General features: G+C 38.2%; 1 protein-coding gene across 1 annotated transcript in view; it reads left to right on the forward strand.

Annotated features, from left to right (window-relative positions):
• Positions 1 to 21,571, forward strand: part of ak5 (adenylate kinase 5) — a 78,898-nt gene that overhangs the window by 12,487 nt on the left and 44,840 nt on the right. Inside the window, exon 6 of the mRNA XM_038719213.1 lies at positions 14,684 to 14,875. Within this exon, the coding sequence (XP_038575141.1) occupies positions 14,684 to 14,875 (192 nt within the window). The remainder of the gene's footprint in view (positions 1 to 14,683; positions 14,876 to 21,571) is intronic.

Raw genomic sequence — 21,571 nt, forward strand, 5'->3', positions numbered from 1 at the left:
AGCATTGGTTGCTCAGTGGTTTGCACTGCCAGGATTTGATGCATTTGATATTATGTGACTTGTAGCATCTAGGGGTCACTGTCAGGACATTTAGACTTATTGAAAAGTTATAAATATTTAATCAGTTTTATAGGTTTAAAAAGATTTACCCACAAATGAGCGATCTCCCAACTCTGACAAAGTAAAATCTAAACTAATTATAATAATGTTTTTGCATCTCTTTTGCATCGGTGTGGTGGACTGAATTTGAATTCTCTGCATGTTTTGTGTAGGAAAATATATACTATATACAGTTATAATATCCAACAGCTATTTATACATAGGTTTTTCTACAGAATTAACAAACAAGTTATAATGTGCTTATTATGTGTGTAATGTGAGCTTTAGAGGTGCAGATTGGTAGATTTTTTGCCTTTTTCATCGGCTGCAGGTCACTTTTCACTGTGGTCCCGAATGTAACTCAACAACAGCAACAAAAATATTTTCCATGTTATTTTGCAATAATCTTCATGATGCAGCCTGTCTCGTAGGTCTTCAAAGATTGGAGACTACTCACAATAATATTGCAACATTTTGTTTAAAGTTCACGTAAAGTGACCCCCCAGTGTTACTCAGCCTGCCTGCATTTAGGGAGAGAGAGAGAGAGAGAGTGAGCGCATTGCTCACAACTTCAGGGTTTATCCACGACTTCTGAATTGTCCCTAGCAAAATTGTAATCAATACATCTAAATATAAATGTTGTCGGCCAGTGTCTGGTCAGTGTATTTGCTACACAAAAAATGGGCCAAAGATCGGCCCATAAGGCATCGGCCTATACTGACATTGGGCTGGCCCAATCACATCTCTTACAGCACCCACTCCCTCTCCCTCTGCTCGAGCTGTTTATTGTGTTGTGGACCAAAAAAAGTAATAATTTGCCAAATGCACGAAAATAACCTATATGTAGATATAAGCTAAAAAAAATAATAAGCTACTGATTACTGCATTACATTCTATTATATTTTTATATTCTGAATTGTCACCTACCACCTAAATTTTGTCATTCCCTTTATAAAAATAAAGACATTTCCACCATAAATTGGTGCAGAAAATGTCTCCAGAATTCAGGAAATTAAGTGTTTAATGCTCAAAATCTTCTGGGGGAGGACCCCCATACCCACCTATTGAATATTTCATCAATAAATAGTTCTTAACTGAATTCAGATTAATTAAGCTAATTTATCATTGAGGTAAAAAGGTGCCATATGCACATTTAGACTTTAGGCTACTTCTGGCATACCTGCGTGTATGTAGACTCAGCTGGGATTAAATTAAATGAGATAAGTTGATCTACAGGAGAAACATATCTGACAGCCTTACTGCATTATATTACACTATATTCTTTTTATTTGGAATTGTCACCTGAGACATTTCCTCAATAAATTGGTGCAAAGAAATTCACCAAAATGCAGAACATTAAGTGTTTAAAGCCCAAATTTTTCAGGGGGAGGACCCCCAGACCCCCCCCCCGGTTTAATATTATTAGTATTAATTATTATTAGTTGTAATAATAAAATTCATAAGAAATGTAGGCTATATATATAATTTACTGTTGCTTTATAGACTTACTTTGGGTAGCACAGAAATCTTTCATGTTTCTCACCTTTGTATGCAGCCAGGCTAGATAAGTAAATGATATAGCTTTATTTATGATTTTCTAGAGCTGCTCGTCTGCTAAATGATCGCTGGGATAGTGTTGTATATAGAATGTCTCTATGGGAGTCAGAGATTGTTTGATGCCTGGCATTCCTGTGAGAGCTCAGACATGAGAGCAGAGCCATGTATTGAATAAGATGCTGATTCATGTGTGCATATTTTATCATTTTTCAAAAGAGGATAAACACATAATTTGTGGGAACAGCATCTAAACTCTGATTTCCCAAGGCAGCTAGTGAGAGTTAGTCCTCTTTCACAGGTCCACTTGTGGGGACAGCAAAATAAACCACCAAATAACCAGACTGTCTGAACTTACAATAACCTCAGCACACCGTCTGTTACGCACATAATTCAAATCACAACATAAAGAAATGTACAAAGTGCCGATCTCACAGTTGGGACTACGCAACAGCTTGGTCTGAACCAAAAATGGATGCCCACTGGAGGACACTAATATAGCTAATCACTTTTTTACCAAGTATATACAAAAGTTAAAAGAAACAGGGAAGATATATATACACCGGTTTCTTAGCAGAAATGAAGTTAACTATCAATTGGACTTTAAATTAAAACACCTCTTAGGTGTCCTGGGTGTAATGAAGAATAGTGTCATTATTGTCAAATTTACCTGAATTTCTTATAAAAAGAAAGAGTTTCACTATATCAGTTCTAATTTACTGTAGAAGCTGTTTTAGTTCAGTTCTCAATCAGCAGCATACATTTCCCCGAAGGATTTCTGAAGCATTTTGGCAGCTTACAGTGGGTCCATTAAGAGTGTTTTAAAGTGTTTTGAGGACATTTTTTCAAAGACACTGACTGATGGTATTTGGTTAATATTTTCTTTTCTTATTGATAGATTGACTATACAGTGTTATGGGCTAGGCATTTAATTTGCATCTGAAATGTAAGCTCTAAACCAGTCTGTGTTTGCAACTTCAGCAAGACTGTTTGATCTAGTCCAGAGTGTAATATCTTATGTCAGCATTGACCTTGAGCTCACACTGTTTCAGCTGCTGCTGCCGGTGCTGCAGCTAATAAGCTATTCAACAGTGAAACATTGCTTTCCATTTTCTGCCCAGTCACTGCTTAATGTACCTGAAATGATCAGGTAGTGGCTCACCGGGCAAGGCCTCTGTCAGACTGTTTCACAGTCTTTGTGTTGTCAAGCATCTGTCCTACTCAAGTGTTCTCGAGCAAGACTATGAAATACCTGGGTGTTTTGATCTGTTTCTGAGGATCAATACAGCTTTACCTGTTTTGTTTAGTTTAGTTTAGTTTTAGTTGTAAAACAGGAAAAGAGTGCATTTTAAGAAGGTGTTTTCTATGAAGAGTTGCAAAACCCATTGACAACAATGTAAATTAGCAAAGCAATAATGATAAATGATTAAAGGCATTTGTAGAAACTCTGACAACCTAAAAGCTTTGATACAGTATGTGTTGTATAGCAGTGTTTTCATCTATGCTGCAGTCCCCTAATGGAGATGTATCTTTTACAATGGAGTGGCCAATTGTGTGACGCAACAGTCGATTGCTTTTAGGATTGATCTCTTATCACATTTAAACTCACTTAACATTATCAACTTTTAAATGAGCACTCGAAGACTTTTAGTGGTTGGGGAGTGGGTTGGGGTTTATCTGGGTCAGTGCAAATAAAGCCTGACTTTATAATCTGGTCATTTTAGCTGCATTACAGGGAGTCCCATTTGGACAGGATTAATATTCCAGGAGGTGAATGTTTTCCCTACTCAAAGTCATTGTTCTAGATGGTACTGTATTTCAGCTGTTGTCAAATTACCAGGGGTGGTTCATAATTCACAAGGATATTTTGCATGAAAAAGCAAGTGAATGTGGTCATGATTCTTATTCGTTTAATGTTAAAAAGGTGTATTATTTAGTTTGCTTAATATCATATTACTGATTCATGTGAGGGAAACTGGAATTTGTCCAGTCCCTCCCAGATTGCAGTTTCAGTGTAATTATTGTTGCCCCAAATGACTGAATTAGTATTGTTTCTCACAAATTTTCCCAAAATGTATGTTGTTTTTGTGTTTGGATACATCTCTGCAATATTCAAGTAAGCTGTGAACATTAGGATTGTTTTAAGGAATCATGAATAATAACATCCAGCAAGAACAACATGAGCCTGTGCAGGCAGTTAACTAGCGATGTTTAACACGTTGCCCTCAATTGTGTCTGTAAAGTAACTTTGGTGCTTCCTGCATCACTGTGTAGCACTGCCCGCAAGGTCCATAAATCAAATGCTTAGTTTAGATATTAGATTTGATATGGGTCAGTTTAGGTCACTTTTAAAGGGCTCAATTGAAGATACACATAACAGCAGGACAAATGCTGCCTGACAAGGAGATTCTAGAAAACAAAGTCCTACACATCATCACGTCACATACCCATTATTTGCCTTTTGAATTTTTTGTATGCTGAAAAATGCAGCAATCTAAAAGAAAATCTCAAATATTAAGAGAAATTGGTTGAATTTGTGTTGATTCCTGCAAATCAAGATGATATCCCGCATCCTCCACATCAATGGTCTCACACAAGGATAGGACTATTAGCCTAGTTCTATCCACGTGTGAGTCTGTTGATGTGTCTGGCAAAAAGGTTTTCTGGGCTTCAGGGCATAACATGACTTTCACTTTATTTATAGCCCCTACAGCCACAAAGTTGCTGCACAGAGTTTGTTCGATCCCTTCTGTAGTGGGTGCATCCATCAATGGCCATGTGTTTTGTTAATGTGTCACTTAAGGAAGCATTGAAGCAGAGCATGAATGTAAATATCAAACAGCATTACAGTCTACAAACTGTGGCTCCCCGTCGGCTCTGAATGGGGATTAAATGTGTGTTTGTGAGCTCCTGCAGTGGAAACCAGATGGGGCTCTTCTGGGGGTACCGTTTAGTGAAATATGGTGTGGAGCTTTTTCTCATCGTCTTGCCAGTAAAAACATGTAAATGCCTTATCAATGCAGGCAGTCATGCACAATCGGCTGGTTGTATAAAGTCTGTCTGCTCCAGTCAGTCATGTGAACAAACAATCTCTGTCTCTCCTTTCACGATTCGTATTTTACATCAATTACCAACTACACTTACTGTATAGTAAATATATGAAACTGCATGCACATACCTGCTCATGAATCCACTCACAAGTCAATCAATTGAAGTCACACAAACTGGGTGGGGGGTGGAGGGGGTAAGACATATGTAGAGAAATAAGACAAACAAGTGCATGCATACACACACATAAAATACACTGAAGAAGAGAGATGCATAGATTTGATGTGCAGCAGAGGTATTTGTGCAGACACAGGCATTATTAAGTGGATCAGTTATCAGCCGTCATGTGTCGACCCACATTAAATACATTTTCTTTGTCAGTGCCATTGTAAAAATCTGTCTTTTTGCTTTTAGTTACATTCATTCAGTACCGCCAGGCTACCAAGTTCGCTTTTATGCCACAGCTAAAAACCTGCTTTGGGAATCAGTGGTTGCAGTCAAGTTTTAATTGCCCTGTTGAATTTGCATTTACGAATGGATCGGGATGAGTAATAATTTAAATCAGAGTTTAGACAATTAAGTCAGAAATACCTACTGCAGATATGATGGAGATTAACGTTAGGAGCGTTAACATTTACACTCCTGCAATGAAATTCTCTTGTCTTGGCATATGTATTTACTTTCATTGCAATATTTTTGTAAATTTATCTTAATGGTTTTATTCAGATGAATAGGTGTGGTGGGTCTACCTATCTTAACAAGCTGCTGTCAAAGAGGCTTTTCCACCCTAAACACGAGAAAACGTAAAGCTTTTGGCTGGATCAGTAGAAAAATGTCAACACCAGATTTTAAAACCAAGTATCTTCTTTATTTTAATTTCTTTTAGATTACAAATTAGCATGGATTTCTCCAACCTTTTTTTTTATCAGAAATACTAAAATCATTCTTCTACTGAAACCTCCATGCATACCTGATTTCACAGCAAACTGTTACAGGCATTGCTTATGGATTCTTTAGCTCATCACACTGTGGACGGCTAACCCTCTCTCATGTCTTTGTTATACTCTCTCGTCTCTCCAGTAATTATACATGCTTTCCGTCTTTTTGTGGAGAGGCCAAGTCTGTGCACAATGAGCGCTCGTAATGTCATTGCTGCTGTCTCCCAGATTGCCTCGCCTGACAACAGATTCCACTTAGTACATGTTCCCTGTCTGAAAGCTGCACATTGGAAACCAAACAAAGAAACAAGCTGATATATGTGGCTGGCTCAGAGAATTGATTTCTAACCAGGCAATACTCACACAATCACACACTCCCCGCTCATGTAATGAGCTCACAATTAAGCTATTACTATGGTTATTATCAGCAATTCCAGCTGTTTCAAACATGGAGCAGATTAGATGTGTTTAAACATAACTCCCCTCTGCGTCTCCACATCAGCTGAGGCCGTAAATAGAAAATAATAAACAGGCATTTCCACATTCAAGGAGCCTGGAAGTCTCATAATTAAAAATATTGTCCCATCTCTCATCTTATAATTTAGTAAATTTCATTTTGTAATAGATAACCGCAGACATTCAATTCAGCTGAATAGAGTTTTTTATTGTCACAATTTTATATAAATTGGCACATAAAAGGATTGCTAAAAGGCTTGATGATAGTTTGCAAATGGGCCCCGGGGTTAGATAAGGTCCCAAGGAAGTTCGCTGGAGATGAAATCACGTAGATAACACAGGTTGTGTTTATAACCGTGTCCCAGCAACTGCTCAAAAACAGCTCGTACAGTCGTTGATGACTGGACAGGAGCTGATGACCGCTCAGCCTATAATGCAAATATGCAGCAGTCCTGGGATTTACAATGGAATTAAGTGACAACTGGTTATTAAAGGGAATTTTGTGCAGCTCAGGAGCTTCTATTTACAGTTAATATTTTCCTAAAAAGACACTAGACTTGAATCGGTCAAAATTGTTGTAAAGATGCAAATGGAACATTTCTCATGAAGTATCAGGATCTAAAAATGATTTGAAGTAGGGTTAGTGCATTAACAATACAAAGGAAAAGGTTCAGAGGTAGCAATTAAATGTTTTGCTTAATTACCATTATTATGGAATGCAAAATAACCAATTTAGTTTGTTATATAGATGTATGCACACATTGTTTGTTGTTGTTTTGTTTTGTTTACTTTATTTACACACGAACATCAGAGTAGAACTGATCTTCTCATTTCAAAAGAGAAAGCGAATAAGTGCAACTCCCAAAAGGTTGAACTGTTCCTCAAAGGTTTTTTTTTCACCTCAGTACTGCCTGTATCTTAAATAGCAGGACCTAATGGGTATTGTAGCTTTTACTGTGTTCAGCATATTGTAATATTAAATTTAAATTGAATGGAACAAGAATGAAGCTTCAAGTTTGTTTTTACAAAATCATTTCAAGCCTATACCAAGAAAAAATCCCCAGTTGCTAAGAAACCTTTCCTTTCAGCATCCAGTTGAAGTCTGACAGTGGAATCTGATCATCATTTATCAGAACAAGTTCCTCGGTCTCAAAGTGCAATCAGTTGTCATATCAGGACAAAATTAAATCTCATTCATGCTATCTACACCTAGAAATGTTGAATAAAATGTGTTACCTAAACATATCAGGATTTGGGAAATTATAGTGTTTAGGCAGTCAGGTACAAGTACTGTGATGATATGTACACACTGATATATTCTCCTATATAATATTAATAATTTTCAGTTACAAATTTTGGAAAATTTTATGTATAGAAACATATCGTTAAACATAGAGAAGCTAGTGAAAGTGCAAAAGGGTTTTCTTTTAGTAAAATGTTCAGATTTGTGTATTTAAACTAAAGCTTACGATGAGTTTTGGCTGCAATAGATTATTTTAATTATTGATTAATGTGCCAAATACAAATAATTTCATAATTTGGTGGATACAATATCAGAAACAATGTCCCAGTGAGCGGCTGCAGACACGACTCAAATGTTCTTCATCTTCGGTTCCAGCCAAAAAGCAACAGTTAGTGCTCTTGCACAGGAGCCTAGTTCTTACTTACTGCTCTAGAAGTCATTTTTACAACAACCTTGGGTAACTATTGTGAAGTACCTCATCTTTTTCACAATCAGTGGATTTGTTGTCCAATACTGCTTGCTTCCAGTAAAGATTTCAAGGCCAAGTGTGTTTAGCTCACTGCTTACAGTAGCTGTGCAACTATACATTTCTAATGTGTCCAACGGCTGCACTTTGTGCTTTTTGAATTTATCTCATTACAGCATGTACAAAATAACAGTAACACCATATAGCACCAAAAAGTACAGCCTGTTGAATTAACTCAACATTCTAAGTTTGACAATGTAAGTATCTAAGATGGGGCTATTGCATGATTTTATTTATATATACTACTGTTTTTGTGTCTACAACATGTGTTTTTTAAACCAATATATTAGACTGACTCACAAAGGGACTGCTTTGCAACTCATGCATTTTCGCAGTTTCAGAGGAGAGTTTTAGTGTCCCACGACATGTGCCTGAATTACAGCCTCAGAGGCTTTTCCACATGCCAGTTTTGGAGAAAATCCTTTGCATGATTTGTCAAGCCAGTCAAGCTAAGCACAAACAGTCCCCTCTGAGCAGCTTCAGTCCACAAAATATTTATAGAAACTTTTAAGGTCTGATTGAGTGATTCATTTACTTTCTGAATGGCTATCACTCAGACTCTGTATTGCTTTAGGCATCATATAGTTAATAATCTGCAAGGTTCATTGCTTTATTTTGAATCCCATGTTCCCCAGCGCAGTGTGAGCTCTGGGGCGACCGAGTGATCCTGCTGCTACTTTGCCCTTTACAACATCACAGCACCCATTTATGAGCCGCCACAACCATCCCGCTCCTCTTTATAGCTGCCCAGAGAGACCTTCTATCCCTTCATCCTCCCTTCCAGCCTTTTTACCTCCACTCCTATCGACTATGGAGATGCCCGTTCAAATTCCTGTCAATCTACCTGTGAGGATGTCTAATCCACAACACACACAGATCTATCTATCAATGTTGGCAATTGATCGGTCATACAAAGTGATTTATCAAGGTAAAAATTCCAAACACGCACTGGTTACTCCCGCTCAGATATGAGGATTTGCTGCTTTTCTCTGTTCTAAGGCATTGTAAATTAAATACCTCTGGGTTTGGGACTGTTAGTCGGACAAAACAAACAATTTGTACTATTGTGTGACATTTTACTGACTAAATGGTTAAGAGATCAATTTTAAAATATCAAGACTGTATTTGATAATAAAAATAATAGTGAGACAATGCCAGTTGGCCAAAGGTTGTGACTGGTAATCGATCCGTCATCTTGTCCTTTAGCTAATAACTCATCCATCGTGATGGCTATAACAAAGAGAACAAAACTGAGCAGAAGCCACTTTGCTGTAATGTTCAGAGTGGACGCCATACCTCTCTCTGCACATTCATCTCTAACATCAGAGAGAATGTAAAATGTTTTGACAAGAATTAATTAGTGCATATTGCAAGTGCACATGGCTTTTATCCACCTCCTCTGCGAAACTGAGATTTCTGGAGGCTGAAGGGGAAGTTGCCAATACACTATTGTTATGTAATTCTTCTTTTAGCAAGCTGACAAAGCTTTCATGCTTTACTGCGGGCAAAAACAGTCTTTCATTTACTGTACAGTTGCACCCAGATACATATCCGGTTAGAATAAGCAAGAAGTAAAGGCGGCATTTACAAAATCTGTGTAGGTTATAGTTGAAGATTGAGGTTCATCCTTTATTACCATCACAGATGAAAGCATTTCTGGTCACTGCAGGACAACATTCATGGACAAAAATAACCTCAATACGAGATATAAGTGTGGATTCACAGTTAAAGGGAGAATTTATTTTATAGAAAGGCCACAGTTCTTGGTCTCGGTGACAGCCTAGAATGTTGTCAAGATTGTTCTTGTGAAGACACTGAACTGGAGCTGAAATGATCAGTTGATTATCTAATTAGTTTAATCATCATAAAATATATCTGCAACTGTTTTGATAATTGATTAATTGTTTAGGTAACTGTTCAAGTAAAAATGCCAAACATTACCTAGTTCCCACATCTTTGTCTGTTGGTTGGGCGATAAAAGCAATTTCCAGACGTCACCATGGGCACCTTTCACAATTTTATCTTCCAATCAATTAACTGAGAAAATTATCTGCAGATTAATCAATATAAATGACAACTGTTATAGCCCTATACCGAACCCAGCTGCATGCTCACACAAAATACATGTCCACAGGGTCCAAGTACGTGTGGAGAAATGTATCTAAGTTATGTCTTTGCTTGTTTGGACTAGTAAGATTAATGTCATTCAAACCTCCCTGAGACATCTGAAAATTAATGTCTGTTTTTCTCCATGAGAACTGCTGGATGGTGGATAGAGAGGGAACGCTGCGGTTTATTGAGACAGATGGAGACGTCTGTTAGTCAGCAACTCCACATGCATAGAAAGGCAGAGCAGAACGAAACAGTAGTCAAACTGCATCTGTCTCAATACTGGTATACATTATAAAAGGAATAATACATAATGTAATACTATTATAATGCAAGAGTCCAGAGAAGGCAAGACAAAAAATGGAAACCTACAACGACAAATGTGATAAAATCAGAATTTGAAAAAGGATGTTAGGAGAAACAGAATGAAACCAGCAACAGATTAAAATGCTGTAAGAGTACGTTAGAAATAATTTAAGAGGGGCAGCCTCAGACTAAACTAAAAGCAAGGGGAAAATGATGTTCTTATTCATACCAGTTAAGGCTACTATACACAAAGAAACAGCAGATTACAGTCCCGACTGCTGTTTGCTAACCATTCTGCCTTGACTAGAAAACACTTTGGCTCAACTTGTGTTGTTTTTAAATGTGCTATATAAATAATCATGACCAAAACCACCATGATGAACTGAAGTTTGAACGGCAGGAATACGATTGCTTTGAAAAGAGTGTTTTATGTCTTATCGACCCATGAAAATGTTTACATAGTGGTTCTGACCAGATGATCTGTTTGAGTGAATGTGTCACATATATTCCTCAAATGCTGGGGGAAAAAGTATATAAAGGCAATATTTTGTAAGTGACAGTATCAGTATCATCTTGCTTTTACATGTTGCCTTATAAAGGATGTTTATCTTCCTCTGCAGCAGAACAGGAAGCCACATTTTAGCATTTCTGTGGTTGAATCGCTGCCGTCAGTTTCTCTGCTTTTTATTTCTTTGATCGAGTGCATTTAGCAGAACATCCCTGAAAGGGTGTATTAGCTGTCGTGTTTGGCACAGCGATCAGGTCAACATCTGCCTGCTCATGCACTTTTATTAGGACTCTTGTATTTGTGTGTTAGAGAGGAAGCCTACCGCATGCAACCTGGCTTTTAAGCAAAAGATATCATCAGAACTGAACTGTCTGCGTTAAAACCATTTCTCAAAATAGATGATTCTTATGTGATGTGATGGTAATACATTTCTAGAGACATTTTAATGATGATTTATCTAACAAAAACTGAAACGAGGGTAAGTGTGGTCACCATGGAAACGAAAACTTTGATTTGCAAAGCTCAAAACTGAGACCCGTTGTCGGAGTGGCGTGCGCCTCAATAAACACACCATTGGAGCTATTTTTGACTCTGGCAGTGTGTCAGATCAAATGCAGACTGAGGAGTGTTCATCGTGTGCATTTCATCTAACAAAAGCAGGAAAGAAACAGAGGATGGATAGTAATCAGCCACTCGTGATGCATGTTATGAAGTGATGGTGTGCTGGGTGACCAGTTGTCGAGTTCAAGATGGGGAGAGTATTTAACACTCTGCCCTCTTTATAAAACACCTGGAGGCGCCTCCGCTTAATAGTTCAGAACCACAGAAACCAGGTTATTTCCCATCGATGCTTCTTTGCATTAGATAGATAACAGCATCTTTCAGATCTCTACCTAACCAGCACATACATCAGCCTGTTTACCTATTCGTTGGTTACCAAGGAATGTTTTTGTGTATTGGACTTTGTAAAACACAGGCGGTCAAGTTCATTGGAGTGTCACAAATCAAATCTCTATTACTCAGACCTCAGCCAGTGCTGTTGCTGTTGTCTGACCTTTCCCTTTAAATTAGAATGGTTCGTGTTTACTTGCTTGCTATTACATCTTGGCAACAGTCAGGCCTGTCGTAGTTATTATATCTCCTGAGTAATTTGAGCTGCATGAGATAAACTTTGCTCAGAACTTGACTGTTAATGGGCAGACGGCAATATAAATTCCTTTTAGTTTATCCTTTCCCATTTACACATACATATAGTCGCACACACATGCATATTTCAGAGGCTTGTCACTCAAAAAATCAATAAGATATATCATCAATGTGTAAAATCAGGCATCTCTAATGAGATCCAGTGCAGAAAATAATGCTCGATTGCATATCATGTTATGAAAATAAATTGAAGCTGCACTCAGTATTCCTATATTAACAATGGATCAAATGACCATATGTAATGTGACGGGGGTTGCTCTTAGTGACTAACAGATAATTATTACCAGCTCTATGGGGTGTTTGAGCATCTTTCAGGTCATTGTTTTAGTTTTATGACCCGTTTCTTGATTAAGTCTCAACGTTCTCGTCAGCACTGATTCAACCAGAAAAAGCTCTAAAAATCCACTGTACACCATCTGCTCAGCATCAAACAGCTGACGATACAGTTAGCAACTCGCTGGTGAACATAGTAGAGCATTTAACAAGAGCCAAATAATTTCTTCAGGAGTTGAAGGAGACCAAAACAGAAGTAGAGGAAGTGAATATCAGACAGTTGGCCTAGAAACTCCGAATAAATCCTATTGTTGATCCATATCGGCTGGATGTTTAATAATAATCATGCCCAGCTAACATATTACCAACTTTGGCAAATGTCTATGCTGTGTTTACAACTTGTTCGACAATAACAAAAAATAGATGCAGCTTTAAACATCTATATACATTAACAGTCATAATTCAGCCACAGCTATCACAGCGTTTATAACACATGCGGAGGGTATGAGGGAATGCTGTGTCTTGGATTGTCGAAGTACACTTCAAATCTGGCTCTTCTTCACGTCTGATCTCTAAATAGAAAACTGCCGTCACAGTTATGAAAAAGGCAGCATGTGTGATCACACCTATAATGTCATTTGCTGTTACTTATGTCACGAAAAAGAATCTGGCTATCCTTTAAGGTATCCTTTTTAGGTAAGAGCGTGCTCATCTCCTGTTAAGAAAGCACCAGTATCATCCTGTTTGACTCGTAATCCCACCTGTATTATAATTGCATCATCAGTAGAGCAGCCACAGGCTATTTTAATCGCACTGATTCAATCCAGTTAAATTCAGGAGGTGAACCAAATTCAGAGGAAAAATCTTTTGCTCAGAATTTTCTTTTCTTTAACTCTTGAGAAAACAGTAAGATCTCAACTGTATATTTTCTCCTTTGGGAGAAAAGATGAAATAAGGAGAAATTGAGTTTTCGAGACTTGAGAAAGACAAATGGATATTGAATTGAGATTACAATAGGAGAAATGGAAGAGATCTTGTATCTTGTATCTTTTTAAGTTTATTAATGTCTTGCTTATTGCTCTTAAAAAGCAGTTAGGAGCACTAGGGACATGTTAGTTTGCTTGACTGCATTCCATTATGGTCTATGCTTGGAGAACCTTACTGGAGGCTTGTCCTCAGCTGGATCTGAACCCCAGTCCTGTAGTTCAAAGGGCAACGACCCTGCCTCTGCACCATCCAATTACACTTAACAGCAAGGAACTGGTTGTCTTTAAATATAGTACAATTTTCCTACCTCTTCAAAAGAGGAGAAATACCATATCCACGATTCAAGTTCTCAAAATTCTACTCAAGTAAAAGTATAAACATATTCCACAGTGAATGTACTTAAGTATCAAAAGTAAAAGTGCTCATTCTGGATGACATTGTTGTATCTCAGTTCTTGCGTGCATTCAGTCCTTAATGAATAAATCTCTGAACCTCTTGTCAAAGTGGTGGGTGTTCCAGTTATGCTGGCTGTGTATACCTTAACAAAGTGGAAAACATGAAATTTGAAAGTCCATTATTTCTAATGACAAAAGTATATTTTATCTTCTTCTTTCTTCTCAGTGACTTGTAATAGGGTTAATAGGGCAATAAAAGCAATAAGAACAGTGCAAGATTTAAAATTCAGAGGAGTCTAAAGGGTCTAAAGCTCTCCATAAATAAAATACTCAATATGCCTGTTTGACTTAAGTAAAGTACTTGAGCAAAATATCTTTGTTTTCCACCCCTAAGTGACAAAACTGAGACATATCTTGGAGCTTTTTTCTAATTCACATTCTGAAAACTTAAATTAACACTTATTTAAGATCATTTAGGGATCTCATCTTTTGATCAGAGTAAGACACAATTGAGATATTGGCTTCTGAGGTCACTATGAGAAAACTGAGATATATTTGAGAAGAATCATGAGATCCCAGGAGTCATAGCTGAGTTTTGAGCTCTTTTTCTGATCTCATGGTCCCATGTTCAGGAGACTTAAATTAGACTTATTTAAGATAATTTAGAAATCTCTTGTTTTGGTCAGAGTAAGACATACATTAGATTGTATATGGTTGTTTATATCCTGAGCTGAATATGGTAAGTATGAGAAAAAGCCTCATCTTAGTATAAAAGTAGCTAATTGTGGGGAAACTCTCTCAATCTCTTCAGACCTTACTGAGACTAAAGTCTTTATTGTTGTGTGTATTTTAGTTTTGACATTTTGACCTGAGACTATTGAATTGAAAAATGAAACTAACCCCGAGTTGGTTTTCTAGCTCCCTAGTTTGCAGCTCTGAGACGGAGCTTCCTCGTGTCACATCTTCAACATCACAGTTAATCTGAGTTATGTAGGTTTGGCTGTAATATTGCGCATGTCTTTTCTCTCCTGGTAGATCTGCACTCCTGACCTGGTGGTGTTCCTGGCCTGCACTAACCACCGTTTGAAGGAGAGGCTGCAGAAACGAGCCGAGCAGCAGGGACGACCGGATGACAACCCCAAGGCCATCGACCGCCGCCTCACCAACTTCAAGCAAAACACCATTCCTCTGGTCAAATACTTCCAGGAGAGAGGCCTTATTGTTACGGTAAGGCAATTGCATAAAGCAGCCCATTATTTCTATAAATTACATTCATATTCTGCAGTGCATGATGTACAACCTTCAGTGCCAACACAGGAAGTTGTGCCTTTGTCATGTCTGAGACGGGAAGTGAGGCTGTGGGGTGATGAACCACGTTTAGCAAGCCCAGCTTTCGTGCTAGGGACCGAAGTTAACTTCCTGGCACAGATGATCACAGTTTTGCTATGATCATGTAATGTGGGAAAGAAAGTAGGAATGAGATGTTTAAATGTCACTGGTTGATTTTTAAAAGTATTCAATAATATTAGCTAGCTAACAAATTATTTGCTAACAAAGGGAGAAAAAGGAGTGATATTAGTCATCTTAGGTTGAACAATGATTGTGTTTGAGTTGGTCATGTGTAAATCCATAAAGCAGTGCACATTAAAATAACATTTAATTACTTTGAACAATGTACTTTGGCTGATCTGAGCTTTCAGAAAAAAAAGCTTCCCTGTCGTAATTAGAACATGGATGTTGACATGAACTGTGTACGAGCTGCAAACTGGCAATTACAGGATCTCCCACATGCATACTTACAGGTGTGTGAATGGTAATCATGTTAACATTACCAACAATATTCAGATATTTCTAAACATAGACAAAGTTAAGGAGGTATCTGTATCTGTTTACCCTCTGATTGTTTGGTGAGTTTGGAATAGAGGGCCTAGTGTTAATTGGAGACCACCATCTTCATTAGATTGTGTGGCTTGGTGCAGAGCGGCATCGAGTGTGTGAAGCAGGTGCTAATAGAGCTATTGGCTCCCGCAGCCAACGGGAAGCGGCTGCCCACAATTCTAGTGGGAGTCTTATTGATCTGTCTGAGTCTCAGCGCAGCGTCGCCTCCCTCACACCAGAGCTAATACTGAACAACTCCTCCAATGTATTACTGCGAGACAGAGATTTAGTTTGCATACTTTTAGATTGTTGTCTGGAGGCATCTTAAAATCAAAGGGTAATTTCCAGCGGCTCTCACAATAATGTTAGAAAGAATGAGAATGTAATCAGATGGTCTCCAGAAGTCAGGGCCTGCGGTTTATGTGTCAGTGCTCTCTCCCTCTTTAGCTTTCTGTGCTATAAGAGTAAAAATGAAAATGCCAGTGAGGTGAACAACACTTAACTCCAGGCTCCGGGACTCCAGACGTATTAGAATTAAATCTGTGTCTCTATTTTTATTGCAAAAATGTATTTTCTCCTGTGTGATATCTTGCCCAGTTTCTTTTGCAATATTGCCTTTTTTGATATTCTGCTCATTGCATTCTTGTCTGCTTCTTTCCCCCTTCGCAATTGTTTCTTCACAGTTCACACTTCATGAGTCAAGTTTCTGTTTATACTATATATTTGCAATATATATCCTGCTATTCATTCTTCCATCCATCTATTTTCTGTCCATGCTTGTTAAGGTTTCCAAGAGCCTGTACTGGGCTGATCCATCCATCCATCCATCCATCGTCAACCGCTTATCCTGCATACAGGGGCTTGGCTGATGTTTCCCACAAATGTCTCGATTTGTCTTTGAATTACATTTTATTTACGTATATAGCACCAATATATAACAAAGGTTATCTCGTTGTACTTTTCATACAGAGCAGGTCTAGACCATACTCTTTATGAAATTTGACATATTGTGTTTTTGTGAAAACACACTGGGTAGAAGCCAATTTCCTCCCCTTCCATACCTGTGAATCGGCAGTCCTTAATCGAGTGATTTGAACGTTTTGAGAGCTCATTGATGGATTGTCCCTGTTGTGAATTGCTGTCGCCACTCTCTTTATGGTGCCACAGCGTCAAGAGGCGAGTCTCAGACACACAGTGTGTCTCTGGCTTGTCAAACTGTCCCTGCAATCACACAGGCTTGACGCCACTGAAATCAAGGGTTGGCACAGTGTGGACTCTTGAAAAGCAATTTCATGACAAATGATGTCCACACCGAACGCTTGGGCAGTTTTTGTTCTTTAGAAATATTGTCATGACTTTTCCAGACAAACTTTTGTAATGTATATTTACAGTAAACGAGCTGAGGATTTTCAGTCAGAGATAGTATGTATGGTTTGCCACTGCCACGTGACACAGGACGTATCTTGACTTTCATTCTCACAGAACTAGAGTGCATCGAGTTTGTGTGTGTTTATGAGATCCTTGAAATGTTCTGAAATGCCCTTTATCTTAACATCTCTGTTTACTCCTACTCTTTTTAAAAACTGAAAAACAGGCAGCAGAGAAAACCTTCCAATCAGAAACTATTGTCAGCTCTGAACAGGTGAAGCCAGCAGATAACAAAGTATTCTTTATCCATGTGAAACTGGTATGGTCGGATTTTCTTCAATTCTTGTGATTCCTAAAATTTACATGTGGTTGAGGTGGTGTCGCTAATAGTAAATCCAGAACAGAAGAAAGATTTACACTGTGATTCATCGAATAATTAAACTATTCAGCTGTGTATTGGATCAATAGTCATATTAGTTAATTTTAAGACAAGTTTACATTTAATCAGACCGACAGAAATTTTTTTCGATTAATCATTTATATGACAAAGCAAATGCTCTCAACGTAGTTGGAATAAGACGATGTATGATTTAAAACAAATCTGTCTTGATAAATGACTGAAACCATTATCAAAATAGTTGTTGATAATTTTTCTGTCGATTGACTAATCGATTAATGGACTGCAGCTCACCATGTTAAGTTTCTTCCAGTGGCAGATTAAAAGGAGTAAAAGGACAGAAATTTTAAAAAGAACATTGATACATGGACAAGTAGCAGCATTCTCTTTGGAAAAGTTAGTGCATTTATGGGAAATGTGGTTTTAATTAGAAACAACACTGCAACGTTATACAGTAGGATCTTTGTCTCGGGTATTTGCACCAAGGTGATATTAACAGTGGCAGCAATGTTCAGTGCTGCACATAACATTCTAAGATTTTCACTCAGGAAAACATGTGTTTCATTATAACATTTCGTAAATAAACCTTCCTCCACTTTTCTATCCAGTTATATTATTATTTTGTTTAAACAGCAACTAACTCCTCTAATGTCCTCTAATGAACTAAAAGAAAAACACAAAAATTGTTTGTGACGTTTGTTAACAGTTTTTAGTTTCTGTCTAATTTAAGTTTTTAAAGATTAGATTAACTTCTGATTGGATAGGTTCCTCCTGCTCTTCAGTAATTATCCCAGGAGAAAGACTCAATAGTTTCTTGATTAATGAATGCAATAACCTCAGAGGCTTAATTGCTTTCGCCCAGCAAAAGGCTTTTGTGTGAAAGTAATCCTTTCACTTCAAATGTCAGGTCCGATATAGGAAGACATAAAAGAACAAGACTCTATAAAAGAACAATCGCAATGACTCATCAACACTGAATTGGAATGACTGAGAATTAATAGACCCGTAGACATGTGTTCTGACAATTCAGTGTGTTCACTGAATAAACTCGTCCTATTTCCGTCATTGTAAGGAACTTTTGGCTCCTCTGACGTAGGATTGCTCAGTGTTTGGGATCATCTGAAACGTGACATTTAGATTTTTGTGTAAAAAGCTGCTTTTTCACGTAGGATGACTCAATCAAGCACACACACACTCCTATCCACAATGAAGCCTAACCCGGAAATTGCAGCAGGAAGAGATAATACTTTGTTGTGGTCTCAATCTAAGCTGCCCTGTCATTCTAGGAAAAAGGACCAATCTAATTAAATATTCCCTGAGTGAGTTCAGCTTCCTTCCCGCAGGCTGCTAGATGCCGCGCAGATATAAACAAACAAAAGACACCTTGCTCTGTCTTTCTGAGTCTCTCAACTCCCCAGGGATGGTTACAAGGTATTTGTTTATTATTTCTGGAATATAAATGAGATACTTAGCTGGTATTGTAACTAATCAGTAAAATTATGAATAACTGTCTTCCGAATTTCAAGACATATCTCGCTTTGAAAATAAGACTGAATAACCTGAAGGTGGTATTGGGTCTTTTTTTTTATCTATTTGGGTCTCTTTATTTATATGAATTATATTTATATCTTTATACATATATATCTCTGTTTTGGAAACAAAACCTGGCATGACATGTATTGTTGTACTGTAGCCTGACATCGCCAGAGTAATTTGCAAATGTGTATTGAGAAGCACCAAATTTCCAACCAGGCAGAGCAATGCTTGTAAGATTGAAGTTTAGGGATAGCCAATCAGAGGCAGACTGTATATTTTATTCTTCATTTAAGATGATGCTTTTATCCAAAGTGACTTACAATTGCTTAGTATCTCAGAGGTCACATGCCTCTGGAGCAACTAGGGGTTAAATGTCTTGCTCAGGGACACATTGATGGATGTGTCACAGCAGGGAGTTGAACCTGGGTCTCTCGCATCACCACCCCCCACCTTGAAACAATACATGTGTCCGTCAAGTGAGAATTCTTGAAAATCTAGTTGGTAAAAAAAATAACAGTTGCGCTGGACGGATCTGCAGACTGGACTCAGGTCCAGACCTACAACCAATCAGAGTAGTGAAACGTGTGACTTTTCTGTCAGTCATCATATTAAATCCGCCCCATAAAATGGGAGGAGTGGCCCGACCAGATCGAGGAAGTGTGGAAATCTGTCCGACAGGGGACAAGATGTATCTGCCAGTTCAAATGAAACATGAGTTCGGGAGATTCGTCTTCACTACAAAAATCACAAGGCTTTTTTTTGAATTACAAAAGAATTCATTTGTATGATTAAAGAGGAAACAATGAATGCATCAGACATCTTCCTGAAAAGAGTTGCAGAGTCCACAAGGAGCTGCTGCTTTAAGCTGTCTGAAGGCTTAAGACTCCCCCTCTGATTAATCTGCTTCCTTTAATCTACGTCTCCTTCTTTGAGATCTTTGAACTAATGGATGACGGCTTTTATCTCACTTCACCTTACTGTATCAGTAGACTTGAAGCACATAAAACAATTCTTTGGATGAGACATTTTAGATTTTTTGACAAAAGCATTTATTTCTGTAGTGTTAATTATAATAATGACTGTTAAATACAAGATATGATTCCCAATTGCTGTTGTCAATATTAAGGTTTTTATTTCCAGGAGAGGGTTAATGTATATGTGGACTGTATACGAAAGCTATGGTGATTCCGAAATAATTTCCCAAATACATGTATGTTTTCTACATTTAGAAGTAAGCTATATTTAAAAAATACACATGTGGAGGACTGAGTAGAATGAAAAACAAAATGTCTGAGATAAATTTGGAAAATGTTTCTCCTTCTAACTCACATCAGGGTTTTTCATACCCAAGAACTTTGTCTCCAGAGTGGATGAATCAGAAAATGCTGGCGTGCATGAGGAAAACTGATCTTTTGGAAAATGATGGTGCAAGCCTGCTCAGATGCTTTACTGTCTCCTCTGCCTTTCTGCCTTTTGTGAACATACAAATAAGGTTTTTGGTTAAACAAAGGTGCTTATGTATTATTTAACACTCAGACACTCAGCTAATCTGCTTCATGTGAACTTTGAAGATCAGATTTAATAAATGTGACTCGCCAACATGACCAAACAAACCCAGCTGTCAAACATCTGTAAAATAATCAAAACTGTTTTAAGTTTTGGTGGAAAAACTCAGTGTTCATGAACAGAGCAGCTTAAGAAGCTGATTTAGTAAAAAGGTTTTCAAATGTCAGTTTAGAAGATCATGTAGCACAGTAGCGGTCATTCACTTGTTTATGTTTATTTTGTATTTTGCTGACTAAGACAGGACAAAGAAAAAGAGATTCACAACCTGAAAACTGTTGTGTGGATGCAGCATTAGCTGTGATTATAATCCTTATCAATGGAGACAGGTGCACTCTGTTCTGCTCCTCTGCAAGGGAATTTGACATTTTGCCCTATTTCATTGAGCATATGGAGTTTTGGCAGTCGGTGGTCCAGTGGATAGCGCTGTGGCCTCACAGCAAGAAGGTTGCGGGTTCAAATCCCAGTTGCCCCGGCCTTTCTGTGTGGAGTCTGCGTGTTCTTCCCATGTCTGCATGGGTTTGCTCTGGTTTCCCACACCATCAAAAACATGTTAGTGACACTGATATATGCATCTGAAGTTGGTCCCCGGGTGCTGCACAGTGGCTGCCCACTGCTCCCTTGAGGGATGGGTTAAATGCAGAGAATGAATTTCACAACATGTATGTGACAATAAAGGTCTCTTCTCTTCTCTTCTCACACAAAGACAATAAGGCAATCTGAAAATAGTGAAAGGTTCTCCTTCCTTGTCCTCTGTCCACTGTAGCTTTTCTTCAGAAAGTTACAGCTACTCATCTGTCCTTGAAAAATAAACTCTTCTTTTTGTGAAGTATAAATGGATTATACGGATCCTCTCTGTTGAAGAAGGGAACAAATTTATGTTATAAAAAGCCTCTGTAGTGTGACAGCAGACACTTTTTCTGCCCATGATGCCAGACGTTGAGAGGTCTGAGTACCATGATGGGTTCCTCGAATGCTGCACTCTCTGGGGAATCCTCAGCTTGATCCCCCTCTGCTGCTCCTCTGCAGGTGGACTCACAGGGCCCTCGGGGGCTCGAGGGACTCTCCCACGCAGCAGACAGCAAACAGTGTTTCTCTTTTTTAGGTTGTTACCATGGTAACCCCAAGAGGAAGCCGGATGTTGGTGCTGTTATCCTTCGCTTACGTTTTGCCTAACCTCC

The sequence above is a fragment of the Micropterus salmoides genome, unplaced genomic scaffold (assembly GCF_014851395.1).
Source record: "Micropterus salmoides isolate LMB-PRFRI ecotype aquatic unplaced genomic scaffold, ASM1485139v1 Ms_hic_scaffold_14, whole genome shotgun sequence".
Classification (NCBI taxonomy): domain Eukaryota; kingdom Metazoa; phylum Chordata; class Actinopteri; order Centrarchiformes; family Centrarchidae; genus Micropterus; species Micropterus salmoides.